Genomic DNA, 26,847 nt, shown 5'->3' on the forward strand with positions numbered 1-26,847 from the left:
TTTGAATTGCAATTATATGCTTGGATCCAGGGGATGTGAGACCCTTTGACAAGTGATCCTGACTCAAGGACATCCTTTAAGAGGTCACTACAAGAAAGACCTGTAGGTTTGGGGTAATCCAGGTGTTACCATCTGGGGATTGCAATGCTGAAAGGAAAACAAGAAAATAATCAAAATAGCAACTTGGATGGGGGACTGTTTGTGAGCAATTGCATCTCCTACCAACGGAAGTGAGAAGTGTGATGTCCCTGCTGCCTATTAAAATTACAACCAGTCACTGCTAGCTGATCATAAAGCAATGTTGGCACACTAACAAATGGGAGAGTCTGCTTGGTCAAATAGGAAATGAGTCTTTAAATCTGAACTTTACAATGCAGTAAAATCCAACTGCTTTTCACTAGGGATGGGCAAATCTGGAAATTTTCTCACATTTCCAGTCTTAGTTTGGTTCTCCAAATTTCTGTATGTGGTTTTTTAAAAAGGCAACAGGCAGATGGTTTGTGATACGAAGGACTGTTCAAGATGGTGAGATGAGAGTAAGTGGCAACGGAAAAAAGGCTGAGAAAGTGGAAGAACAAAGTCAGGATAGAGGGCAAAAGAACTGCAGGAAGAGAGTTGGAGAAAAAAGCACCTGGAGGTGACAAAGATAGAAAGGAGGTACTGAAAGTTATAGAAAGTGAGGAAATGACAGAAATTATTTTTTAGATAAGAAAATGCAAAGCTAATGGTGATGGTCACTTACCCTCACAAAAGAAATGGTCCCAGAAATCAAAGCGAGGATGCAACCACTGAAAGGCTTCAAAAGTTTGATAATACATGAAATATTGGTTGACTTGTATTGGGGTGGAAATCATGCCAGTATCCCTGTGTGTGATATGTGGTATATCCTAGTGCTATTTATTTTAACTTAAAAGTGAAACTGTCCCTTGTTCTGGGTCTGGACTGGGTGAAGACCACTGTTCTAGAGACTATTGTCTCTTTGACAACCCCTCAAGTAGAGTTGTGTGCCTGGTTGTTGTTGTTGTTGTTTTATCTTACAACTTGCTGCTACTTCTTCATAATAAAACACCTAATTAAAACATTATTTTAATATAATTTTAATAGGGCTCACATAACTTCCCAGGGAACTCTTCAGTATTCGCCTACAGTATTTAGCCAAATGCCTGAACCCACCTTGAAGCAAAAATTTAACCTGAAAGTTCAAACACAAGGAAATAAACAACTATCTGACTTTTAGTAGACATCTGAAGGCAGCCCTGTTTAGGGAAGTTTTTAATGTTTGGTGTTTCATTGTGTTTTTAGTATTCTGTTGGAACCTGCCTAGAGTGGTTGGGGAGGCCTGGCCAGATGGGTAGGGTATAGGTTAATAATAATAATAATAATAATAATAATAATAATAATAATAATATCTCAGTGCAATCACTCAATGCAAGTATCTAATTAGACATGAATTAGCAAAAATCTGCGCAAACTTCTGGCTTCTGGACTTATGTGGAAATTGATCAATAAAAAATATTTAAAAAAGAAAAAAGAGAAGGTTTCTTGGCTAGCAGAGGGGAGAGGTCTGCTGGAATCCCAATCCATTCAGGTAAAAACAGTGTTGAGAGATTGAAGGCCTTAAGATAGTGAGAGTCTGGGAGGGTGTAGTTGGCCAAGTAGACGGTCTCCCCACCAGCCAGGTAGCCGGCCCAGCGGCCAAAAGTGCCAATTGTCATTATTGTGTGGTTGCAATGAGCAAGGAGAGCAAAATCCCTCCCTGGAGAGGACTCACGCCCATCCCCAGAAAAATAAACATCCCCCCTGGAGGCATTGATGTTCTCCTTGCACCACTCCATCCCATTGCTGGTCACCACAAAGATGGGACTGGGGTACTTCTCTCTGAAATAGTTCATGGCTTTCTCCAAATAGCCTCTGTCAGCCACCACACCTTTCCAGCTGGGCATCACATGGACATAATCCCCTCTGCGGACATGTACTCCAACATATGTCACCTCCTGGCGCTGCCCCCGTAGCTTCTGAAGATATTGATTGGCTTCTTCCTTGATGTGGTCATGGAAGGAGAACTGCTGAAGTATCTCTGGGCGGATATGGTGATAAAAGGTGTAAGACCATGGGTAGCCCGTCAGCCGGACGTACTTGCCTTTGATGTGTTTATAATCCTCTGACATCCAACTTCGCAGAGGGAAGTTCTTCCAGCGGATCTTTTTGTCCAATTCAGCATGGAGCACTGGTAAAGTGATTCGGAACAGTGGTGAGAGGTACTGGTGCATGGCGGGATAAATACAGGCTTGATGTCCATTCATCTTGGATAAGGCATAGAGGGTGGCATATTCCCCCATCTGGTTTCCCAAACGGCCATCAGATTTCACTGTCCATATACCACTATCTGTTATCTTACAGGATAACCTGGATGAATTTCCTATCTCTGGGAAATTGGATGCATTCTTGAAGCTGATCCTCCGCAGCTGATATGGCATCTTGTCATACAGATGTAATAATGTAGAGAGGGACAGGAGACCGAAAAGGTAGAGGAAGAATAAGATGACACATTGGCTGAAGGAACATCTTTGTGGGAGATGCATAGCTGCACAATAGGAACACCTAAAGGAAGAGCAAAGTGGAGTGAAAAGACAGGTGGTATCCACACACAGATCACAACCACTGATATATGTCAGTGATGACTTGGACTGTGCTGCCACACTTCATATGATACATCTCTATGTGGAAGCAAATCCTATTGACTTCAATGAAACTTACATCTTTGTTCTATTTGAAGTCAAAGTTTCTTTTGGCAACTACACCATTTTACTGATCTGACCCTCTCTGCTTCTGTTAGAGGCAGGAGAGGGGCTCCGACTTGTCCCCCCTCATTGAGAGGTTCCCCATCCCCTGCCGCCCCCAGGCAAGTGCTGGCATGTTGGGTGGGGGTGGGACTCTGCTCAGCCCGGGGGTAACCTGTGAAGCATGGTCCAGGAGCGGTCCAGAATCTGAAGGTTCCACTAGGCATCAGTCCGACAGGGCCAAGGCAGGACACGAGGCAGGAAACCAGGCAAGGACAGGTACAGCATCTCAGGCAGGATCTGGCATGTTGCCCCCGCAACCTGGGGCGGGGTCCGACAGCCTTTTATCTTTGTAGGAGTAACGGCCGGTCCTGATCCCCTGGCGACTCACCTCCCTGTTTTGCCCAAAGGCGAGCACTCCTCCTGCGAGTACTCAGGTCTCTCCTTCTCTCAGACCTTAGTCTCTGCAGCTCGGGAGATGTTGGTGGGTTACTAGACCCAGGGGCTGCCTCAGCCTCCTCTGACCCAACTGGTAGTGGAGCAGCTTTAAGTGATGGCCTAGCTGAAGGCAATGAGGTAATCCCCGCATCTGGAGCCTGGACAGGCTCAGGCCCCTGACTTGGCCCAGCTGGTGTTTGTTGCAGGGGAACCTGTGCAGACTGGAACTCTTCAGGGTCAGGCCCCAGACTTGGTTCAGATGATGCCTGAGGCAAAGGATACGGTGCAAACTGAGACTCCCCTGGCTCCGAATCCGAGCCCGAGTCCCAGGCCATCACAGGGACATGCAGAGGGTGATTTTCATCCTCTGTGCTGCCCGTTTCTGATGGGTGAGCACTGGCCCATTGGGTGGGAGGCCCCCCATCACCACAGGGGGAGTGTTGACATGCCAGGGGGGGGCAGGATGGGTCATGTGATGCCAGGCCCTCTCAATGCGGGGGGTAAGTCGATGCCCCTGTCTAACAGAGGGTCTAATTCGTAAAATGGTGTAGTCATCATGGCATGCATGTACCAGAAAACAAGAAGTAAAATAATTTAGACTGAGATCCGCACGTTCCCTCTTTCTTCCTACTCATTTAGCCATCCTCCTTACAGGGCATTATTAATTCATATCTACAGTGGAACCTCGACTTATGTACAGCTCTACTTATGTACGATTCCAGTTACGACCTTCAGTCGGTGCTTCGACTTATGAACTTTCCTCTAGATACGAGCAGAGGCCTTGCCAACAGCCCAGAGCTCACCTGGCTGGCTGCGGAGCAGCGCGGAGGCCTCTGCTGCCAGGCAGAGGGCCCCCATCCCACCCACAAAGCTTTGGAAGAGGTGCTGCCTGCAAGGGGCACAGCAGGGCGCACTGCAGCCCCAAACCCCACTGAGGAACTAACCTGAGGAAGTCCAAAGAAGAACCTGGCCTGGCAAGAAAAAAAGTGACCGTGACCCTGGCCAAAGTGAACCAGCCCTTTACTGACCCTTGCTCCACCCCCAACTGCCGTTTTAGGGGGTGTTTTACATCGTCTAGAACGGATCAATTCACTTTTCCATTACTTTCTAGGGAAAAGTGTGCCTCTACTTCTGTACATTTCTAGTTATGACCTGACCTCCGGAACAGATTATGGTTGTAAGTAGATGTTCCACTATAGTTAATATTTAGCCCCCTAGAACGATACGTATTTAGAATTCCAGCCTTAGAGGCTAGGAGGAACAACTGCAATGGCTGGACTTTGGGGGTGCAATTTATTGGATGGAAATGTGATGTCTCTGTCTCTCAGCTTCACCTGCCAAACAACACTCCATTCTCTTCATTGTTCAACTTCTCTCACACCTAGACTTTCCTTCCTTTTGGTCTTCTCTCCCTCTCTCTCTCTCTCTCTCCCTCTCTCTCTCTCTCTCTCTCTCTCTCTCTCTCTCTCACACACACACACACACACACACACACAGCAAAGAGATCACCCAGCACTATCTCTCAGCTGCTGATAATTGAAGGATTAAATTGGAGAACTAACCTGCAGTGATTCTCCAAAGATGTTCTATCAGGTCAGAATTCAGGAAAAGTCAAGCTTTGTTTTCTCTGCCTGTTTGTGGGATTGGGAGTCGCACTCCCTGGATACTGCAATAGTCTAAGGAAGGGCCATGGGTAACTGCTTTACACTGACTGCTGTTAACATAATTTTTACAAGTGAGTTTGACTTCTGTACAGACTCATCATGAAACCCATGCATAATGTGCGATTGGACTTCAGAACTCCTCATGACTTCCTGCTCGGGTGTTTTCTGTATGCAAATTAAGCAAAAAAAGAAAGAAGTCCATATATTCACTCATCTATTTATACATACACACAAACACACACCTACACCATCCTGCTTCTATAGACCGCAGGACAGTTTAAAGCATAGAACATAATAAACCAGAGATCCTCAACGTTTTTTTTTTTTTCAAAATTTTTATTAGGTTTTTTTAATAAAAGAGATACAAAAATGAAAAACAGCATTGTTTGTGTCTTTACAAAATTTCATAACATCTTTGGACTTCCTCGCGTCATCCGCTCGCACTTACATTGTTCATAAAATTTTTCAAGCAAATTACCATCTTATTTGTAATCTTATAACCAATCATTACAATATAGTCTAATAATACTCATCTAATTTAGTGATGGCCAATTGTTTATAATCAAGCATCCTTCTTAGCATTCCATCAAATTACAATAATTTTGTAAATAAATCTTAAATTTCTTCCAGTCTTCTTCAATCCTTTCTTCTCCCAGGTCTCGAATTCTGCCAGTCATTTCCGCCAGCTGCATATAGTCCATCAGCTGCATCTGCCATTCTTCCAGCGTGGGTAGATCTTGAGTTTTCCAGTTCTTTGCGATGAGTATCCTTGCTGCCGTTGTTGCATACATAAAGAAAGGAAGGAGAAGGAAGGAGAAGGAGAAGGATCCTCAACGTTTTTGAACAGGGGGGCAGTTCACTGTCCCTGTACATTGCTGGGGGCTGGACTATAGTTTTAAAAAGATGTGAACGAAGATTTAACTCACCCACTTTTGATGGTTTGTGGCTGTGGCGTTTGCCCATTCTTTGGGGATACATTTGTATTGAGAGAGAGAAAGGGTTAATAGGTTGACCAATAAGAAAGCCCGGAAGTGGAGCCTACCTGATTTTGAGGCTCAGCCAGAGGTTTAAACAGTTAGTTGGTTGGTTCTTTGGGGAGCGAGGAGGTAGAGGAGTCAGAGTGAGTTAGAGACAGGGACAAGACTGAGAGGGAATAGAGTGACAGCGTTTCGAATATATTTTAAAACTTGTTTGTGTTTGAAATCAACTTTAATCTTCATTGTTAACTCTACCTGACTGAGACTCAATACTTCACCAGGAACCCTGGGTTTTCCCCCACAAAATTGGTGGCAGTGGAAGAATAAAGTACAGTGGTACCTCGGGTTACATACGCTTCAGGTTACACACTCCGCTAACCCAGAAATAGTGCTTCAGGTTAGGAACTTTGCTTCAGGATGAGAACAGAAATCAGGCTCCGGCTGCGCGGTGGCAACAGGAGGCCCCATTAGCTAAAGTGGTGCTTCAGGTTCAGAACAGTTTCAGGTTAAGAACGGACCTCCGGAATGAATTAAGTACTTAACCCGAGGTACCACTGTAGTGGTGTACAGGTCAATAGTCTGTGAAATGACCGGGGGCTCTGTATGAACGCCACAATGGCCTTCCCATTCCCCATTCGGTGGCACGAGTGGTTGTGTGTTGCGTTCTGGTGGGTGAGCGAATTTCAGAATCCCTCCCCCCAAACAATCAAGCAGCCAATGCTGAAAGCGGCGATTGGCCACTTGATTGTTGGGGGGTGGGGAATGCTGAAAATCGCTCACCCGCCGGAACGCAGCACACAACCACTGGCGGTGAGCGCGAGGAGGAGTCCAAGAGCGACCCTCCCAGGAGGCGCCCTATTGGTCAGCGTTGAAGCCCATCAGACTCATTGCGGCGCCAGTGGCGTAGTGTGGGGGGTGCAGGGGGGCCGGCTGCACCGGGCACAACATCTGGGGGGGCGCTCGCACTCGCAGCTCTCTGCCCCTACCTGGCTCACTCACTCTCTCTCACTGCAGTGCTGGCTGTGCAAATCCAATCCGAGCCACCGGGTCGCCGCCCACTGTGGAGGGGGTGGGTGCCAGGCGTGCGGTGCGGAGAGAGAGTGAGGGACTATCTGGGGGAGGGACAGTGCAGCGGCTGCCCAGCACAGTACTAAGTGCGGGAGAGAACCACACCAGACCAGACCAGGCAGCAGCAAGAAGAAGCTGGCAGCAGCGGCAGGTTAGGGGTTAGGGGGCGCAAATTACTTGCCTTGCCCCGGGTGCTGACAACCCACGCTACGCTGCTGTGCGGTGCTCAAATTGGCCCTTTCCATGTTAGACAGCGGCGGGTTCTGCAATGGCTGGGCGTGCCGGGTTCAGGACCCTTGCAGGCCAGATCCCAGTCTCTCATTCAAGGTCCTTGCACCAACCATGTGTGTCTAATCATTGGACCCCAGTAATGACCCACAGCAGAGGACACCAATGGGGGGGAGAAGAAAGGGGGAGAAACAAAGAAAAGGAGAAGAAAGGGGGATTTCTGATTTTCCGTCTGTCATTTACATAAAAGAAATTATTCAGAACATTCCTGCTAGGGTGATATCCAACTGTTCTGCTTTCTGTTAAGTAATGTTTTCCCAATCTTCAGACACAAATGTCTCAAATTCATTCCTTTTCCTTTTCACACAAACAGTCCAAAAGAGGTTCTCTAATTAGAATAATTCATAATAAAAGTTAGCCATGAAGTAATGCCTCTGGTGTATATTTCAGATTATTATCTTGTTTTCTGATCTCTGCAACACAGCTGAAGATTTCAGGGATATAGTTATCACATTGTAATTTTTTGTTTGTTTCAGCAAGTCTACGCTGAAATGATTTAGTGAATCGGTTAAAAGTAGAAGAGGAAATTGAAGGGTGTAGCAGCTGTTCTTGCTCCTGTATCTCCCAAATCTGTTGCCATTGCTTAGCAGCCTTATCAGGGTACTAGCTAGCTGATCATAAAACAATGTTTGTACACTAACACCTGGGAGAGTCTGCCTGGTTAAAATGGGAAATTTGAACTTTACAAAGCAATAAAATCCAACTGCTGTTCCCAGTTTATCACTAGGGATGGGCAAATCTGGAAATTTTGGGTTCTCACATTTCCAGTCCTAGTTTGGTTCTCCTAATTTCTGTATGTGGTTTTTTTAAAAAGGAAACAGGCAGATGGCTTGTGATACGAAGGACTGTTCAAGATGGTGAGATGAGAGTAAGTGGCAACGGAAAAAAGGCTGAGAAAGCGGAAGAAGAAAGTCAGGATGGAGGGCAAAAGAACTGCAGGAAGAGAGTTGGAGAAAAAAGCACGAACAGATGACAAAAATAGAAAGCAGGTACTGAAAGTTATGGAAAGTGAGAAAATGACAGAAAGGATTTTTTAGATAAGGAAATGCAAAGCTAATTGTGATGGTCACTTGTCCTCACAAGGTAAATGGTCCCAGAAATCAAAGCGAGGATGCAACCACTGAAAGGCTTCAAAAGTTTGACCAATAATACATGAAATATTGATTCACTTGTATTGGAAAAACATCATGCCAATATCCCTGTGTGTGATATGTGGTATATCCTAGTGCTATTAATTTTAAATTAAAAGTGAAACTGTAGAAGTGAGTCCCTTGTTCTGGGTATGGACTGGATGAAGACCACTGTTCTAGAGATTATTGTCTTTTTGACAATGCCTCAAATAGAGTTGTGCGCCTGTTTGTTATTGTTTTATTTTAAAACTTGCTGCTACTTCTTTGTAATAAAACTCCTAATTAAAATATAATTTTAATATAATTTTAATAGGGCTTGCATAACTTCCCAGGGAACTCTTCAGCAGGGCTGGATTTACATTTGATGAGGCCCTAAGCTACTGAAGGTAATGGGGCCCTTTATATGTCCAGCTGTCCTTTGTCAACAACAAATTGCCACTCTTTTTTGTGTTCAATGTATGCTATAAGGATTTTATGGATCTAATAGATATCTATAGCCATTTCCACATAACAAAGAGGAGCCTACACAACACAATACACTGTTGCTGCATGTAGGTTTTATTTTATTTGTTTTTTATTCTATATTTTGGAAATGTACATCCAGGGTTTTTTTCCATTTAATTTTTTTGGGGGCCCCAAGAGATTGTAGCACTAAGTTATAGTTTGTTTAGTTTATACGTGAATCCAGCACTGCTCTTCAGTATTCACCTACAGTATTTAGCCAAATGCCAAAACACAGTGTATCTAATTAGACATGAATCAGCAGCTATCTGCTCAAGCTTCTGGCTTCTGGACTTGAGAAGGTTTCTTGGCTAGCAGAGGGGAGAGGTCTGCTGGAATCCCAATCCATTCAGGTAAAAACAGTGTTGAGAGATTGAAGACCTTAAGGTAGCGAGAGTCTGGGAGGGTGTAGTTGGCCAAGTAGACAGTCTCCCCACCAGCTAGGTAGCCAGCCCAGCGGCCAAAAGTGCCAATTGTCATTATTGTGTGGTTGCAATGAGCAAGGAGAGCAAAATCCCTCCCTGGAGAGGACTCACGCCCATCCCCAGAAAAATACACATCCCCCCTGGAGATATTGATGTTTTCCTTGCACCACTCCATCCCATTGCTGGTCACCACAAAGATGGGACTGGGGTACTTCTCTCTGAAATAGTTCATGGCTTTCTCCAAATAGCCTCTGTCAGCCTCCACACCTTTCCAGATCTTGGGCATCAAATGGACATAATCCCCTCTGCGGACATGCACTCCAACATATGTCACCTCCTGGCGCTGCCCCTGTAGCTCCTGAAGATATTGATTGGCTTCTTCTTTGATGTGGTCATGGAAGGAGAACTGCTGAAGTATCTCTTGGCGGATATGGTGATAAAAAGTGTAAGACCATGGGTAGCCCGTCAGCCGGACGTACTTGCCTTTGATGTGTTTATAACTCTCCGACATCCAACTTCACAGAGGGAAGTTCTTCCAGCGGATCTTTTTATCTACCTCAGCATTGATCACAGGCAAAGTGATTTGGAACGTTGGTGAGAGGTACTGGTGCATGGCGGGATAAATACAGGCTTGATGTCCATTCATCTTGGCTAAGGCATAGAGGGTGGCATATTGCCCCATCTGGTTTCCCAAACGGCCATCAGATTTCACTGTCCACATGCCACTATCTATGATCTTAGAGGATGACCTGGAAGAATTACAGGCAGTGTTGGTGTTAATGAGGGAAGCAGGTTGTCCCCTCCCTGGGAAATTAGATGCATTCTTGACGCTGATCCTCCACCGCTGATATGGCATCTTGTCATACAGATGCAATAATGTAGAGAGGGACAGGAGGCCACAGAAGTAGAGGAAGAATAAGAGGGCAGGTTGGCTGAAGGAACATCTTTGTGGGAGATCCATAGCTGCACAATAGGAACACCTAAAGTAGAGTGAAAAGACAGGTGGTATCTACACGCAGATCACAGCCATTGATATATGTCAGTGATGACTTGGACTGTGTTGCCACACTTCATATGATACATCTCTATGTGGAAGCAAATTCTATTGACTTCAATGAAACTTACATCTTGGTTCTATTTCAAGTCAAAATTTGTTTTTGGAGAAAGTGATAACAATACCTTTTTTTTGGCAACCACACTATTTTACTGATCTGACATGGTGTAGTCATCATGGCATGCATGTACCAGAGAACGAGAAGAAGTGAAATAATTTAGACTGAGATCTGCACATTCCCTCTTTCTTCCTAGTCATTTAGCCCTCTTACTTACTGGGTGATGTTAATTCATATCTTGTTAATATGTGGCCCCCTAGAAGGACATGTATTTAGAATTCCAGCCTTAGAGGCTAGGAGGAACAACTGCAGTGCCTGGACTGTGCAATTTATTGGTTGGAAATACAACTGCAGTGCCTGGGTGTGCAATTTATTGGTTGGAAATGTGATGTCTCTGTCTCTCAGCTTCACCTGCCAAACAACACTCCATTCTCTCCATTGTTCAACTTCTCTCGCACCTAGACTTGCCTTCCTTTTGGTCCTCTCTCTCTCTCTCTCTCTCTCTCTCTCTCTCTCACACACACACACACACACACACACACACAGCAAAGAGATCACCCAGCACTATCTCTCAGCTGCTGATAATTGAAGGATTAAATTGGAGAACTAACCTGCAGTGATTCTCCAAAGATGTTCTATCAGGTCAGAATTCAGGAAGAGTCAAGCTTTGTTTTCTCTGGGAGTTGCGCTCCCTGGATACTGCAATGGTATAAGGAAGCGCTGTGGGTAACTGTTTTACACTGACTGATGTTAACACAATTTTTCAAGTGGGTTGACTTCTGTACCGACTCTTCATGAAACCCATGCAGGTCATAATGTGACATAAAAGGATTGGACTTCAGACCTCCTCATAACTCCCTGCTCGGGTGTTTTTGTATGAAATTTAAGCAAAAAGAAAGAAAGAAGTCCATATATTCACTCATCTATTTATATACACACACAAACACACACGTACACCATCCTGCTTCAATAGACCGCAGGACAGTTTAAAGCATAGAACATAATTAACCATATATGTCAACATATAATAGTCATTGAATTCAAAAAATTAAGAGTTATATAAATACAATTTAGAATAAATGCATAGTGATACATAATAGTACATAATACATATCAAACAGCAATGTTGAATTATATACTTTGTCATCCCAGCAACTAATTCTTTAACTCATGCAAATATGAATTATTATTGATTAAATGTATTGATCAGTTTTCTTGCCAGAACAACTCAAAGTGCTTACAAAGAAAACAAAAACCCAACACAGCTCAGGTGCAATTATAAAACATAAAACATACTTAATAACAGCCTCCAGAAAAATTAACGGGAGGAAAACCTGCAGCAGCATATCTAAAGTGCAGAAACAATGTACAAGTCTCTTTGTCCAAAGCTAGCTTTGTGCTTTTTCTGAAGATTTTATTGAAGCTTTTTCATAATACAATAGGATAAAAGAAATTATTCTAGATAAAAACAAAAACAGGGAAAAGAAAAGAAAATGCAGAGTCCTCTCTCAAAGTTAGTTTTTAACCCTAGTCACACACAGAAAGTGGTGGGCTCTCCTCCTGAGAGTTTTTCCTTCTTCTCCCAGTCTCTCACCCTGGGAGATTTCCCTTCCCTGCCACTCACTCAAGGCCCTTCCACCAACCATGTGTGTCTAATCCTTGGACCCCAATAATGACCCAGAGCAGAGGACACCAAAAGGGGAAAAGAAAAAAACAAAGAGAAGAAAGGAAGAAAGAAAGCCAAAGGAAGGAGAATAAAAGGGAATTTCTGATTTTCCATCTGTTAGATACATAAAAGAAATTATTCAGAACATTCCCGCTAGGGTGATATCCAACTGTTCTGCTTTCTGTTAAGTGATGTTTTCCCAATCTTCAGACACAAATGTCTCAAATTCATTCCTTTTCCTTTTCAGACCAACAGTCCAAAAGGGGTTCTCTACTTAGAATAATTCATAATAAATGTCAGCCACGAAGTAATGCCTCTGGTGTGTTTCAGAAGATTATCTTGTTTTCTGATCTCCACGACACAGCTGAAGATTTCAGGGATATAGTTATCACATTGTAATTTTTGTTTGTTTCAGCAAGTCTACGCAAAAATGATTTAGTGAATCGATTAAAAGTAGAAGAGGAAGTTGAAGGGTGAAGCTGCTGTTCTTGCTCCTGTATCTCCCAAATCTGTTGCCATTGCTTAGCAGCCTTATCAGGGCACTCACTTCTCATGTTCATATGGCTCTGTGGTCTAAACCACTGTGGTCTAAACCAGAAGGTCAGTGGTTCGAATCTGCAGGATGGTGTCAGCTCCCGTTGCTCTGTCCCAGCTCCTGCCAACCTAGCAGTTCGAAAGCACACTAGTGAAGAAGAAGAAGAGTTTGGATTTGATACCCCGCCTTTCACTCCCTTTAAGGAGTCTCAAAGCGGCTAACATTCTCCTTCCCTTCCTCCCCCACAACAAACACTCTGTGAGGTGAGTGGGGCTGAGAGACTTCAGAGAAGTGTGACTGGCCCAAGGTCACCCAGCAGCTGCATGTGGAGGAGCGGGGAATCGAACCCGGTTCACCAGATTACAAGACTACCGCTCTTAACCACTACACCACACTGGGTACTGCTGTGGCAGGTAGGTAAATGGTGTTTCCGTGCACTCTGGTTTCCGTCACTGTGTCCCGTTGCACCAAAAGCGGTTTAGTCATTCTGGCCACATGACCCGGAAAGCTCTCTTTGACTGGACTTCATCGTCCAGGATTCCTTTACCTTTACCGGCTAAGTCACGTTTGGGCTTGGCATGTTCTTTGAACCAGGCTACTGGAAGGCTGATATCTTCTTCAAAGTCCCAGGAGCTCACAAACTCATCAGCTGCTTTGTTCTGTGACTGGATACACTAAGATTCAGGTAGGCAGCACTGTTGGTCTGATGCAGTCGAAATACATAAATATAAATAAGAAAATTGTCCAGTAGCACCTTAGAGACCAACTAAATTTGTTCTTGGTATAAGCTTCTGTGTGCATGCACACTTCTTCAAATGTGTGCCTGCACATGAAAGCTTATACCAAGAACAAACTTAGTTGGTCTCTAAGGTGCTACTGGACAATTTTCTTATTTTTTATATATATTTGGATACACTAAGTCGCTTAAGTAACTTGGTCTGGTAACTAGGTGATTCCGCACATCCTGGAAAAGTATACTTTGGAGGTTTAACATGAGACAGAATCCAGATCCACCCCCCACCCCACCCCAGCTTCAAAATATTAAAGTGAGATTCAATCTCATTCACCACAGCAGTGCTCCTAAGGATCCAATAATTTGCTTGATGAGGCATCAGAAAACACATGTTCACATAGTCCAGGCTAAACACAACATGAAAAATATGTCCATTTGTGGGCTCCTTGCATGCAGTGACTGCACACTGATAAGAGAAGTTTTTTTGTCATGTGGTGCTGGTTGGTTAAAAAGGCAACCCATCCCCTCAGATCAAAGGAAACAATGTATGATAGGAAACAGCTACGCTGCAGGCGAGTGTGATAGTTCAAATGCCGCAGCCTCCAGAGGAGATCTTCCTTCATGGGACATTAGAAAAGGACACCCCTGGCTACTGGGCTGAATGGTCTTTCAGCATGAAGTTCTCTTTCAGCATTTTCTTCCTGGGTTAGTATCACTGATGATCAGTGCAGTGGCTGGGTGGGAGGACCAGAGACCCAGCTTTGGTTCCTGCTGTTCAGTTACCTTTTTATTAATAGAATCCTCTCCTTTCCAGAATGGTGGCTGCCTGGTCAGAGGCAAGTGCTTGGAGTTGAGTATCAGCAGACAAGAAAATACTAATTTGGGAGGGTAGTGGGATGGGACAAAACAGGAGCTCAGTGCCATGGCCTCTCTTTCTCCCAAGGCTGTTATTTTGACATCTTAATGGCCAGTTGTACTTGCCAACCCTGACCTCACTGGTTCTGCAGCTCCACCCAGCTTTCCCTCTGGTCGACCTTTATAGGTTTGGCATCTCCATCGGTTCCTGCCAGAGCAGATGCTTACTTCCAAACACATTTCTCAGTGCTTTTGTTGTTGTTGTTTAGTCGTTTAGTCGTGTCCGACTCTTCATGACCCCATGGACCAGAGCACGCCAGGCACTCCTGTCTTCCACTGCCTCCCGCAGTTTGGTCAAACTCATGCTGGTAGCTTTGAGAACACTATCCAACCATCTTGTCTTCTGTCGTCCTCTTATCCTTGTGCCCTCCATCTTTCCCAACATCAGGGTCTTTTCCAGGGAGTCTTCTCTTCTCATGAGGTGGCCAAAGTATTGGAGCCACAGCTTCACTATCTGTCCTTCCAGTGAGCACTCAGGGCTGATTTCCTTCAGAATGGAGAGGTTTGATCTTCTTGCAGTCCATGGGACTCTCAAGAGTCTCCTCCAACACCATAATTCAAAAGCATCAATTCTTCAGCGATCAGCCTTCTTGATGGTCCAGCTCTCACTTCCATACATCACTACTGGGAAAACCATAGCTTTTACCTTTGTCAGCAAGGTGATGTCTCTGCTTTTTAAGATGCTATCTAGGTTTGTCATTGTTTTTCTCCCAAGAAGCAGGCGTCTTAATTTCGTGGCTGCTGTCACCAACTGCAGTGATCATGGTGCCCAAGAAAGTAGAATCTCTCACTGCCTCCATTTCTTCCCCTTCTATTTGCCAGGAGGTGATGGGACCAGTGGCCATGATCTTCGTTTTTTTGATGTTGAGCTTCCGACCATATTTTGCACTCTTCAATTTCACCCTCATTAAAGGGTTCTTTAATTCCTCCTCACTTTCTGCCATCAAGGCTGTGTCATCTGCATATCTGAGGTTGTTGATATTTCTTCCGGCAATCTTAATTCCGGCTAGGGATTCATCCAGCCCAGCCTTTCGCATGATGAATTCTGCATATAAGTTAAATAAGCAGGGAGACAAAATACAGCCTTGTCGTACTCCTTTCCCAATCTTCCTTCCAAATTTTGCGCCACTGCTACCATACCTAGGGGAAAGTAATGAAGAGGCTCAGGATACAGGACTCCAGGCAGCTCCAAGTGGGCAATCTCTTCCAGTGGAGGTTGAAAGCAAATGGAGCATTTTCGGGCCTCTTTCCGCAGACTGTCTCTCCCAGGCTCTACATTCTTGTAGAGAGAGGGAACTCTTATCTAGTTTTAGCTCTGCTTAGTCTTTGTATATTTGCAATTTACACCATAAAGCACCCAAAATGAGTGTTGGGTATTCTCCAGCTTTCTCTTGAGATTTCCAACCCTGGCTGAAGATTTCTTCCAGTTTTCCAGCCAGAGCTGGGAAGGAGCACGTTCTAAAGAGTTGATAGACAGGAGCAGCAGCAAGGAAGAGAAAGTGGGGAGACTCTTTATGTGGGTCAGGAACTGAGCCAGGAAGATGACATTTTTCATATTTGACATCCATTTTTCATATTTGACATCATTTTTCGTATTTGACAGCTCCACCTTTGCCATGTATGAGGTTCTGCTGCCTGTGTTCATAATATTGTACAACTACTGATTATGGTAAACTTGTATGTGATGGTATGTATTGTGCAAAATGTGTAGGCAAGTATATTAGGTCAATTAGGGGGAAATTGTGTGGTTGTGATGTTGGAAGTGAGGGGCGATTGGATAGGAGTTTTGAAAGAAAGTTAAATACTGGGGGGGTATTATTTTTGTCTGTTATTATAGTATGTATTTTTTGCTTTGGGACACGGGTGGCATTGTGGTTTAAACCACAGAGCCTAGGACTTGCCAATCAGAAGGTTGGCAGTTCGAATCCCCACAACGGGGTGAGCTCCCGTTGCTCAGTCCCTGCTCCTGCCAACTTAGCAGTTCGAAAGCATGTCAAAGTGCAAGTAGATAAATAGGTACCACTCTGAAGGGAAGGTATATGGCGTTTCCGTGCGCTGCTCTGGTTTGCCAGAAGTGGCTTAGTCATGCTGGCCACATGACCCAGAAGCTGTATGTCGGCTTCCTCGGCCACAACCCCAGAGTAGGCCACGACTGGACCTAATGGTCAGGGGTCCCCTTTACCTTTACCCTTATTCTTTGCTTTATATTGTAGACCACCCTGTGATCTTGAGATGAAGGGTGGTATAGAATTTTAATTAATAATAATAAAAATAGTAATAATAATTGACCAGCCGTGCTAGAGGTAGTCATCATTCAGGAGCTTTGTATATGCAGTGGCAGTGGAAATATAGATTTAAAGCACCTAGCAGTAAGGGTAAGGGTATGCAGTACTGGCACCTCTATTATTACTGTTGTTTAAAAGTGTGGCACTTAGTATAACAACTTCATGGTGAGTACCAGCACCTATTTTTCAGGGGGGGGGGAGAGAAAAGTTCAATCTAGTGAAGATAACCATTTTGGTTAGAGCTAGTCTATCCATTAGAGTGAAATCTTCCAGTTTCCATCTCATAATATCCTTGCTGGTTGTCTCCCCCAGTTTTTAAAACTTGCACTTAAGGAATCTAATTAAGTCTCACTGGAATATGTTTGATACCCAGGTTGAGTGTATGCAAGCAGTGGAGGGGGAAAGTCTGGATTATTATTGCAAAGAGCCACATGCAGAACCAGAAGATTTTTTTTTTCTTGTTGTTGTTTCTTCTTTCTCTTTTGTTTATTTGTTTTGCCAATTTCCCCCCAAAACAAACAAACAAACAAACAAACAAACAAACAAACAAACTGTCAGGACTGCCGCTAGGTCCCAGCTCACAGAGGACCAACGCCCAGTGGATGTTATATACAAAAGTCTTTATTGAAGTTTAGTTTCCATTTCCAAGCTCTGGGCGTGCAGACCCACGTCTTGACGCTAGACCGGCTAAGTCCCCTCTGACTCACTGCTCCACCCACACCAGTTTAAGATTCTAGCCCGGCTCCACCTCCTACGCTGTTCTTTCCTTCACTGGGTCCTTCTGACCTCTGGGGTTTCCTCCTTCCTGGACTCCTCTGACGCTGAGCCTCCTGAGTCTTGCCCCTCCCTCCGGCGGGCTTTAGGACCTGGCTCCCTTCCCGGGCTCCCCGCTGTGCCGCGCTCCTGTACATTTGAACTTGGCGCGCGCGCCCAGCCGGTGACTTTCCTTCTGACCGTTTCCCCGTTTCCTGATGTGGGCGTTCCCAAACCTGACTCCTCTCCTCCCTCTGGTGGTGAGGACACTGGTCCCGACTCCTGGGACTCCCCCTCCCCACTGCGCTCTGGTGGAGAAGCTGGTCCTGATTTCCAACTGCTGCTCAGGGACTCCCCGCTGGCCCCTTCCTCCTGGGGCTTCCCCCCTGGAACCCCCCTCGCTCTGGCCACCGGCGCTCCCTTCTGTGAGTCCTCCGATTCGCTAGAGAGGCTTGTGGAATAACTCTGGCCACTGTCACTGCCTGCGCCCCCCTCGTACTCCTCCTCCTCACTCTCCATTTGCTCCCCCTCCTGTGTCTCTCCTTCTGAACCCCTGACACAAACAAACAAACAAACAAACAAACAAACAAACAAACAAACAAACAAACAGATATTTTCCGGCCAGCAAGACAGTTGTCACTGTTGAATGGTTTCTTTAAATTTGAAGGTTCGTTATTGTTCCACAAGATGTGTATGTCTTTAAGGGCCAGAGCAAATAACGTGACCTAGTTTTACAGCTGTGAAGCAATATAGCAGGTGCTGTTAAAGGTAAAGGTAAAGGAACCCTGACCATTAGGTCCAGTCGTGACCAACTCTGGGGTTGCAGTGCTCATCTCACTTTATTGGCAGAGGGAGCTGGCATACAGCTTCTGGGTCATGTGGCCAGCATGACTAAGCCGCTTCTGGCGAACCAGAGCAGTGCATGGAAACACCGTTTACCTTCCCGCTGGAGTGGTACCTATTTATCTACTTGCACTTTGATGTGCTTTTGAACTGCTAGGTGGGCAGGAGCAGGGACCAAGCAATGGGAGCTCACCCCGTCATGGGGATTCGAACCGCCGACCTTCTGATTGGCAAGTCCTAGGCTCTGTGGTTTAACCCACAGTGCCACCCATGTCCAGCAGGTGCTTTTTAGTTGTCTTAATTAAGCTGTGTCAGCAATTGGGTATAGTATATAAAGAGCAGCACCTAGCTCTCACAGTACCCTGGTGATTGGGTCATGCTTATTGATATATTATAATGTAGAAGGAGTTTTTGTTTTTGTTATTAAAACCTAGCAAAAGTTATTTTGAGTTCCTTGTAATGTGTGGTCTCCCTAGCAAGCTCTCTGCAAAGCAACTAATCTACAAATAGCCAACAGTCACAGCCCTTTATCCTCCACTTTTTCTTTCCTGATGCTATTTTAAAAATTGTTATAGGTGGGGAGAAATCTCATCTGACTTGCTAACTGGTTCTCTGAACTTGGGTTTGCCCAGGTGTGGTGCTGGACTCATCTATTGCAGAAGCAGGACAGCTGGAGATTAGGCTGGTGAATGGTACAAGTCATTGCAATGGAATGGTTGAATTTCTCCATAATGGCCAATGGGGCACCATTTGTGATGATGATTGGGGCATCGAGGAAGCCACAGTTGTGTGCCAACAGCTAAGATGTGGACCTGCAATATCAGCCACACTTGAAGCACAATTTTGGGGGGGAACTGGACCCATCTGGCTGGATGAGGTCCGATGCTCAGGGACAGAAGCAGAGCTCAGTCAGTGTCCTGCAAGCAACTGGGGAGAGCATGACTGCACATATGAGGAAGATGCTGGTGTTGTCTGCTCAGGTAAGTTGATCACTTATGTCAAACCCTGTTTTGTTTGCTTTTTACATTATCATGTACATTAGAGTTGACCAGAAAATGTTTCCTGAATGAATCCTGTGCCTTTTAGGCCAGCCTGATATGCAAGATCTTGCAAGTGAAGCTTTTCATTGGCTGGAAAGAAGCATAATTACCTCGCAAAGCCTACATGACCAATTGCTTTTAAAACCCCAAATCAGAGACCAGTAATAAAATTGTCAATCCCAGATGTGACCAAGTCTTCTCAAGATTAATTTACTAGCTACTTTCTAGATGGTGATTTTTTTTTCTTTTGAAAGTATTGTTGACAGGTAAAAGGAGAATGAGGGAACAGCTGTCTCTCTGAAGTGGTAAATAAATACAAGCACTGTGCAAGCCCTGCCCAATGATGCAGTAAGAGTCTAGACTTGGCAATCCAAATTCAGATTCTGAACTCCGAATCTTCAGAACTGCCATTCGCTCCCATTCACTCTTTTGGTCATAACTTTTGTTTCTACACTTCTGAGCATTAAATCTGGAGAAACTGTAGTACTTCAACATGGAATTAACCCCAAGAACAGTCAGAAACATAGCCCCAGGGTTGATGTTGATTTTTAAAAAAAATTAGTTTTCATTAAATATTTTCTTGTGTTACAAAACAAACAAATAAACAAGGAAAAGTACATATTGCATCTCTATTTTGATTCATATTTTTTAAGTCCCTTAATTCAAATATTTAAAAAAATACTGCTTTTCCTCTAGCCTTTCTTCCACTTTTCCAAGTCTCCCCTTCAATCTGCCTGAATTCTCAAAGCAAAAAGCCTGCCTCACAGGAAGCAGGACTATTTTTAGCCTTATGGCTTGTCCCTTTATCTTATCCACTGTCCTGCTTTCAAAATGATCATGCAGAAGAGAACTACATCTTGTCTCATGTGCTACCTCACTCTCTGGAATTTCCTTTCCTCAGGCATGACGTTGGATTCAGATGCTGAAGACTCAAGTCGAGTGGAAATCAGGCTGGTGAATGGTTCAAATCACTGCAGGGGAAGAGTTGAATTGCTGCATAATGGCCAGTGGGGTACAGTATGCAGTCATACTGGGACCCTGAGGATGCCAGAGTTGTATGCCGGCAGCTGGGCTGCGGAGATGCAAGATCAGCCCTACAGAATGCAGAATTTGGAAGAGGCACTGGCCCCATCTGGCTGGATGATGTCCGATGCACAGGGACAGAATCAAATCTCTATCAGAGCCCCAAAATGCCATGGGGAGAACATGACTGCAGACATGAGCAGGATGCAGGTGTTGTGTGCTCAGGTGAGTTCATAAACTATGAATTGATCCTACATGTTTGTTGGTTTTCACATTATCAGGATTTATTTCAAATATTTACAGCCTGCTCTTCATGGCTAAGAAGGCATCTCAAAGCAGATTACAATTCTGAAAAACGAAAGGAAAAACCCAACATTAGTCATAATAAAGCATAATAGGGAAAGGGAAACCATAGAATACTTTAAAAGATTTTAAAAAACCCATAACAAGTCAAAACAGAAGAAAAAATCCATGTGTATGTGTACATATGTCAGGAAATCATCCAATCGTCTTGAAACAATGCTTATTTTATTATTTCTTTAAAATATATTTTCACACATACTGATTCCAAAATGGTGCTTATTCCAAAATAAACATGCTTATTGTCAGAAAAAGTAAACTTTGGCCTCCGCCAGACAGTCCCTGGGTTTTTCAGGTTGGATTCAACCACATACTGGCAAATTTAGGCTGCGAAATTAAATCTGAGTGGGAGAGGTTGTGCCACCCGCACCCCTCCGCCAAAGATCAGACTTTTTGCCATGAGGAGAATAATGGAAGAATGCACTGGGTAGTTTGAGATGTCATCCAGCTTTCCCTCAAACCAATCAGCATCACTGCTCAATAAAAAAATCCATCAACCCAATCAGGGTTGGGAAACTGCCATTTGCTTGTTTTGTTCTTCTTGCATATCAGGAATGTACTGTAGAAGCAGATGTAGAGCATGGAATAGCAGGGGCAGGGTGGGTCAGTGGAGAGAAACACTGTGTGATCCACAACTGATTGCAGAAGGGTTGGCAGATGTATGTCCATGGTCCAAAATTACCAAGCTTCACCAGTGATAAATATGGTTCTTTGGCATATGAAAGACCTTCAAACAGCTTGACTTCTTTTTCTCCCTCTCAGTCCTGCAGGTACATTAGCATGGAGGAATGGCTCCACCAACACACTTCAGCCAGGATAGCTCATTGTAACCTCCACAGTCAGAGGCAGGATACTGGGCATTTAAGACAAAGAATATAGGATGGTCACCACTGCTATGTGGGGCTTGTGAGCAGCTAATGGCATCTAGAGGCTGTGGGTGGTCTTAACTAGCTGATCTTATCCAGCAAGATAGTAGTTATGCCCTTTTAAGCTATCCACTTTTTCTATCCTGATGCTACTTTCAACATAATTGCACAAAGGACAACTTACCCACTCCTCTTACCCACTATCCTGAATTTGCTTCACCCAGGTCTGAAGCGTTCAACAGATATTGCAGGTTTAGGCCCCGTGGAAATCAGGCTGGTGGAAGGTCAAAGTCGCTGCAGTGGAAAGGTTGAAATTTTCCTTAATGGTCAATGGAACATTGTTTGTGACGATGGCATGAATATTGAGAAAGCCAGAGCTATATGCCAACAGCTAGACTGTGGAGATGTAATCCTCTCTACAAAGGAGGAACAATGGAGAACAAGAACTGACTTTATCACACTAAGAGACAGCATTTGCGCAGGAACAGAATCAGCCATCTATCAGTGCCAAGGAAGGCTTTCAAAAATCTTAAACCCTTGTCAATATGCTGTTCTTGTGTGTTCAGGTAAGTTCATAAACTAAGGCTTGATTTGCACTTTCCCAGTCCCTGAAGGCAACCAGTGCCAGTGCTTTGCCTGTTCCTATTCTCACAACACAGACCATAATTGTTGTCAAAAATCATACAAAATCACATGATTTGGAGACATATAGAGGGGGAAAAGACTGAGGGCACAGAATTGTCCTTTATGGCAGGGCCGCCATCTTGCCCTCAGGATCATGGGTGCCCACCGCCGCAACATGCCTGCATGTTGTCTGTGTAATGTTACATGTAAGACTCTCAATGTTTCATCGCGTTTTTGGAGAGCTGCTCCTCCAAAAAAGTGATGCAAGGTTGTGCATGTGTGTGATGACACACATCTGTGTCTTCTGGCGGATCCTCTTCCTCCTCTCTGCCACCAGCAAGGCACCCTTTTTCGTGGGGAGGGGCTCAGATGCCTCCGCATCCGAGGCCACCCCCCCTCCTGGAAAAGGGTGACTCGCTGACTGGCTGCGGAGGGCAGAGCTGAAAGACGTCACTGCAGAGGCTGGATGGCTGCCCCTCTCCGACTTTGTTCATTGACTTTGTGGGTGCCCAGCCTCCCACCCCACCCCCACCCCTGGAGTTGGCGCCTATATGGTGTTTTAGGGGAAACAGGGAGCCAGCAAGACTGCAGCCAGCAAAACTCCCAAAGAGGAAAGTTCTCGTGGAATATGGTTGAAGAAGAGAGATCTGATAAATAATGAAGCTAGAGATCTAAGAGGGAAGAACCAACATGAATTGCCATTCTGGAATGAAGCACTTGCAGAAAACATTTCTTGGGTTTCTGTAACCTGCTGGGGCAAGACTACAACTATCCAACCTGTAACTAAACACACTATGATTACTTATATACTAAGTGATGTAGTGATGAAAGGTGTGGGTTTTTTGTTTGTTTTGTTTTTAACTACGTATTAGTCTGCTGTGCATGGTGTATATAGCAAAAGGCTATATTTTTGAGTTTGCTATGGATATACCATATTTTTCGCTCTATAGGATGCACCAGATGATAAGATGCACCTAGTTTGGGGGGGGGGGAGAACAAGAAAAAAATATTTTAAATCCCAGAAGCCAGAACAGCAAGAGGGATCTGGCTTCTGGGATACCGTGTGGCTGTTCTGGCTTCTGGGATAACTGTGCCAAGCCTATTCAGGGCAGCGGGATGAAGGCTCTCCCTGCCCGAAGAGGCTGCGCAGGGCTAAAGCAGAAGCCAGGGCAGACGCATCGCTGAAGGGGCACTGCACAGTTCTCCCTCTCTGCGCAGCGCCTCTCCTTCACAGAGAGGGAGAACTGCGCAGCGCGATGTTGGGTTGAAATAACGACAGACAGGTAGCGAGTGTCATCTGGGAGGCACCTCTCGAGCAAGTCTCGAGGAGTCTCTTTTATTGAATATTACAGCATTGCCATGTATGTGCTTATTGCTGATTGGTTAACACAAGTACAAAGCAAAAGGTTGCATATAGGCATTAATCACCGATAGATTAAAGGCTGGGAAAGGGAGCACCGAACTAGACTAACTAGTGATTGATATAGCATTAATCCGTAGATGTGGTCAACTATGCATTAAGAACAGGTCAGGGTACAAACTCAATGTGAACTGAACATTCTAGGAATGTTTCAGCTTAGAACGGTTTGCCAGAATCATGTGCAGAAGCAAAGCTTTCCTTCAGCGCCCCTTCAAGCGAAGCTGGAGAAGGAACAGAAGGTTCTTCTTCTGTTCCTCCTCCGGCTTCGCAGGACAGGTGCCTCGCTACGAAGCTGGAGGAGGAGAACCTTCTGTTCCTCCTCTGGTTTCCAGGCAGGCACATGGCTGAAGGGGCACTGCGCAGTCCTCCCTCTCTGCGCAGTGACTTTCCTGTGAAGCACTCACATTTCCCCTTACTTTATGGGAGGAAAAAAGTGTGTCCTATGGAGCAAAAAATACGGTATTTCTATGTCATTTTTTTTCTGCCTAAAAGCCTTCTAAACAGCTCACAAAACAATATTTTTAAAAAATCCATGGGATGGGATGGGCTCCCAGTTTTATGCACTGACTGATTGGATGCTGCTGGAAATTTATAAAGAGCATGGATGTTGGTCTGATCCAGCAACACGGTGGTCCCCTTTTTCTCACCCACTTTTTCTCACTCCCCTTTTTCTCACCCACTTTTTATATCCTGTTGCTACTTTCAGAATGGTTATACATAGGATGAATTTCTGTAATCCCATTTCCTCACCCACTCTCTGGCATTTGCTTGACCCAGGTGTAGCTTCAGACTCAGATGCTGCAAACTCATCCCAAGTGGAAATCAGGCTGGCAGGAGGCTCAAGTCGCTGCAGTGGAAGGGTTGAAGTGCTCCTTCATGGCCAGTGGGGCACTGTATGTGGTCACGGCTGGGACCTGGAGGATGCCAGAGTTGTATGCCGGCAGTTGGGTTGCGGAGATGCAAGATCAGCCCTACAGAATGCAGAATTTGGAAGAGGCACTGGCCCCATATGGCTGAATGATGTCCAATGCACAGGGACAGAATCAACTCTCGGTCAATGCCCAGCAAGGTCTTGGGGGGCACTGAACTGCAGTGATCGAAATGCTGCTGCGGTTGTATGCTCAAGTAAGTTCATTATCTGCATTACTCTCGAATAAGAAGCCTTGGGAAGAAGTACCGTATTTTTCACTCTATAAGACACACTTTTCCCCTCCTAAAAAATAAGGGGAAATGTGTGTGCGTCTTATGGAGCGAATGCAGGCGGGAGGCTCTGCTCAGCGCTCCCTTTAAAGAGCTGCGTGGAGCGTGCGTGCGGCTCTTGGGGGCTTTCCCTGAGGAGTGAGGGCGGCTACCCTTCTCCCTCCTCGGGGAAAAGCCCCCAAGAGCCGCACACATGCTCCACACGCTCTTTAAAGGGAGTACGGCTCTTGGGGGAGCCTTCATCCCACTGCCCGGGAGAAGCTGTGCGCGGCTATCCCATAAACCAGGACAGCAAGAGGGATCGCTGCGCAGCGATCCCTCTTGCTGTCCTGGCTCCTGGCTTAGCCGCACAAAGCCTCTTGAGGGCAGGGGGCTTCGCATGGCTATCCCAGAAGCCAGAACAGCAAGAGGCTATCCCAGAAGCCAGATCCCTCTTGCTGTTGTGGCTTCTGGGATTCAGAATATTTTTTTTCTTGTTTTCCTCCTCCAAAAATTAGGTGCAGCTTATGGTCAGGAGTGTCTTATAGAGTGAAAAATATGGTAATTCCTATCATGGAAAAGGTGCAGGTTCTTGCAGCACTGTTGTCATGGACTGACTCATACCCACCAACTGCCCCGAGCGTAACTGGTGTGGTGGCACTGGGCACAGAGCTTCTGGGGCTGTGCAGCAGGTGCCATCGCTATTACGTCCAATAGAAGGCGAGAAGTTGGGGAGGCGGACTTCGGCCTCACAGGGTGCCACTGAAATTTGAGGCTCCAGGGTATGCAGCTGAGTGGGGAAAAGGAGTGGGACTGACAAGGCAGGGAGTCAGGCTTGTGGCTGGTTGAAGTGAGCCTTGGTGCAAGGAGCAGGATGACTGCTGCAGGTCTCTCACTTCGTATGAGCCCTGGCTCCTCTTGTTGCACTAATTCTCTCTTGGCTGCAATGCACTCCCTAGGAATAAATACCTTTGAACTCAGTGGGACTTTCTGCTGAGTAAACATGTTACACATTACAGTGTGATGGTCTTCCCTGGCACCAATCTTGGCAAGTTTCCCAACAAGCTCGGTAGACAAACTTTTAAAAGGGTTGTTGGGTGGCAAGAGAGCTGGAATTGGGCAAAAACCTCTGACATCATTTCTTGCAGACTTGTAGGTGTCCCTCAGCTTGGTTTTTTGGCTCAGCTACATATGCAAATAAAACGTTTTGAATGTGTTGTAAAGTGCAATATACAATTGTGACACTAGATGAGCTATAGCAATTTCAATGCATTTTTCAAAACGATTGAAATGGGAGTCTTAAAGTAGTTAGTGGGAGGTAGGGAGTGGGGGGGGGGACCTGTAGGGAGTGGGGGGGGGAGTCTGCCCTGTTCCCACCTGTCCCCAGGGTCCACCTAGGGGAAGTTGGAACTCTTTATTTTAATTTACAGATTCATAAACTATTCCACAACAAAAAGTTACTGAAGCAGTGTCTAATAAAATAAGATAAAACAAAACATTAAAGGTTACAAACCCAGTAAATGGAGACTGTGTGTGGTATTCTACTGCATTTTACTCAGAGTAGATCCACTAACATTAAGATGACTGAGTTAGGCCCGTTAATTTCAGTGGGTCAACTCTGAGTAAAACTTTATTTATACCACCCTATGAAACCATTTCTAAAATTATACAGTTTTTATTCTCTAAAATGACTGGGTCACGTGCATTGTGGAAAGCCATTTAAGTAAAATTTTTGAAAAGGTGCCAAATATCAAATTGTTAGGTGCTTTTCTGATTTCAGGTGACGCCTTATTCTAGAGGGCTGGAGCTGCAGTATGAAAAGCACAGCCTCACTCTCATCTGACGAGTGCAGTCGGCAGGCAGGGAGACAGATATACTCATAGGTAAACTGGTCCCAAGCTGCTACTGGCTAATATATGCTAATGCCCCTTTTTTCATCTGAGAAATGTTGGAGAGTAAGCTGGCTGGCTGCAGCTCCTGACAAGTGTTCCCCTTCCCCTGCAGTTTGTCTTCTGACAAGTCCTTTTTCTCATTGTGGACTGTGGTAAAATTATGCAATTAATTACATAAGTTATGCTGCCACTATATTTTCCCACCTCATTCATTTTAGTGCAAAGGAAATACAATGGAATTGGGGAGCAAATGCCACCAACTGCATCTTTTGGGGTCTGAAAGCAACAACAGAGAATATCGATTGTATTTGCTGGATTTATCTCCATTCT

The 26,847-nt window shown here is 45.0% G+C and overlaps 1 protein-coding gene and 2 pseudogenes across 4 annotated transcripts in view; 1 reads left to right on the forward strand and 2 right to left on the reverse strand.

Annotated features, from left to right (window-relative positions):
- Positions 1-978: 978 nt before the first annotated feature.
- LOC310829432 (galactoside alpha-(1,2)-fucosyltransferase 2 pseudogene) lies at positions 979-12,100 on the reverse strand (annotated as a pseudogene). The gene is made up of 3 exons (XR_014568598.1): positions 11,923-12,100; positions 4,781-4,884; positions 979-2,601 (listed from the first exon to the last, which is right to left on the reverse strand). The product of XR_014568598.1 is annotated as a galactoside alpha-(1,2)-fucosyltransferase 2 pseudogene (transcript).
- On the reverse strand, positions 9,117-10,058 carry LOC310830906 (galactoside alpha-(1,2)-fucosyltransferase 2 pseudogene; annotated as a pseudogene). Its single transcript has one exon. The product of its transcript is annotated as a galactoside alpha-(1,2)-fucosyltransferase 2 pseudogene (transcript).
- Positions 12,101-13,907: 1,807 nt separating the features above from the next.
- The window catches only part of LOC310829443 (scavenger receptor cysteine-rich domain-containing protein DMBT1-like), a gene marked incomplete at its 5' end in the record, with an annotated part of 28,258 nt that continues 15,318 nt past the window's right edge, over positions 13,908-26,847 (forward strand). The window contains 4 exons of one of the 2 annotated variants that reach the window (XM_083707896.1): positions 13,908-14,022; positions 18,746-19,093; positions 20,055-20,401; positions 21,627-21,759. In XM_083707896.1, the coding sequence (XP_083564022.1) occupies positions 13,908-14,022; positions 18,746-19,093; positions 20,055-20,401; positions 21,627-21,632 (816 nt within the window). In that variant the 3' untranslated portion in view covers positions 21,633-21,759. Of the gene's footprint in view, positions 14,023-18,745; positions 19,094-20,054; positions 20,402-21,626; positions 21,969-24,223; positions 24,572-26,847 lie in introns of those variants that run through there. The other variant, XM_083707895.1, reaches the window with a different exon arrangement.

The sequence above is a fragment of the Podarcis gaigeae genome, assembly GCF_964106915.1.
Source record: "Podarcis gaigeae genome assembly, chromosome: 13".
NCBI lineage: Eukaryota > Metazoa > Chordata > Lepidosauria > Squamata > Lacertidae > Podarcis > Podarcis gaigeae.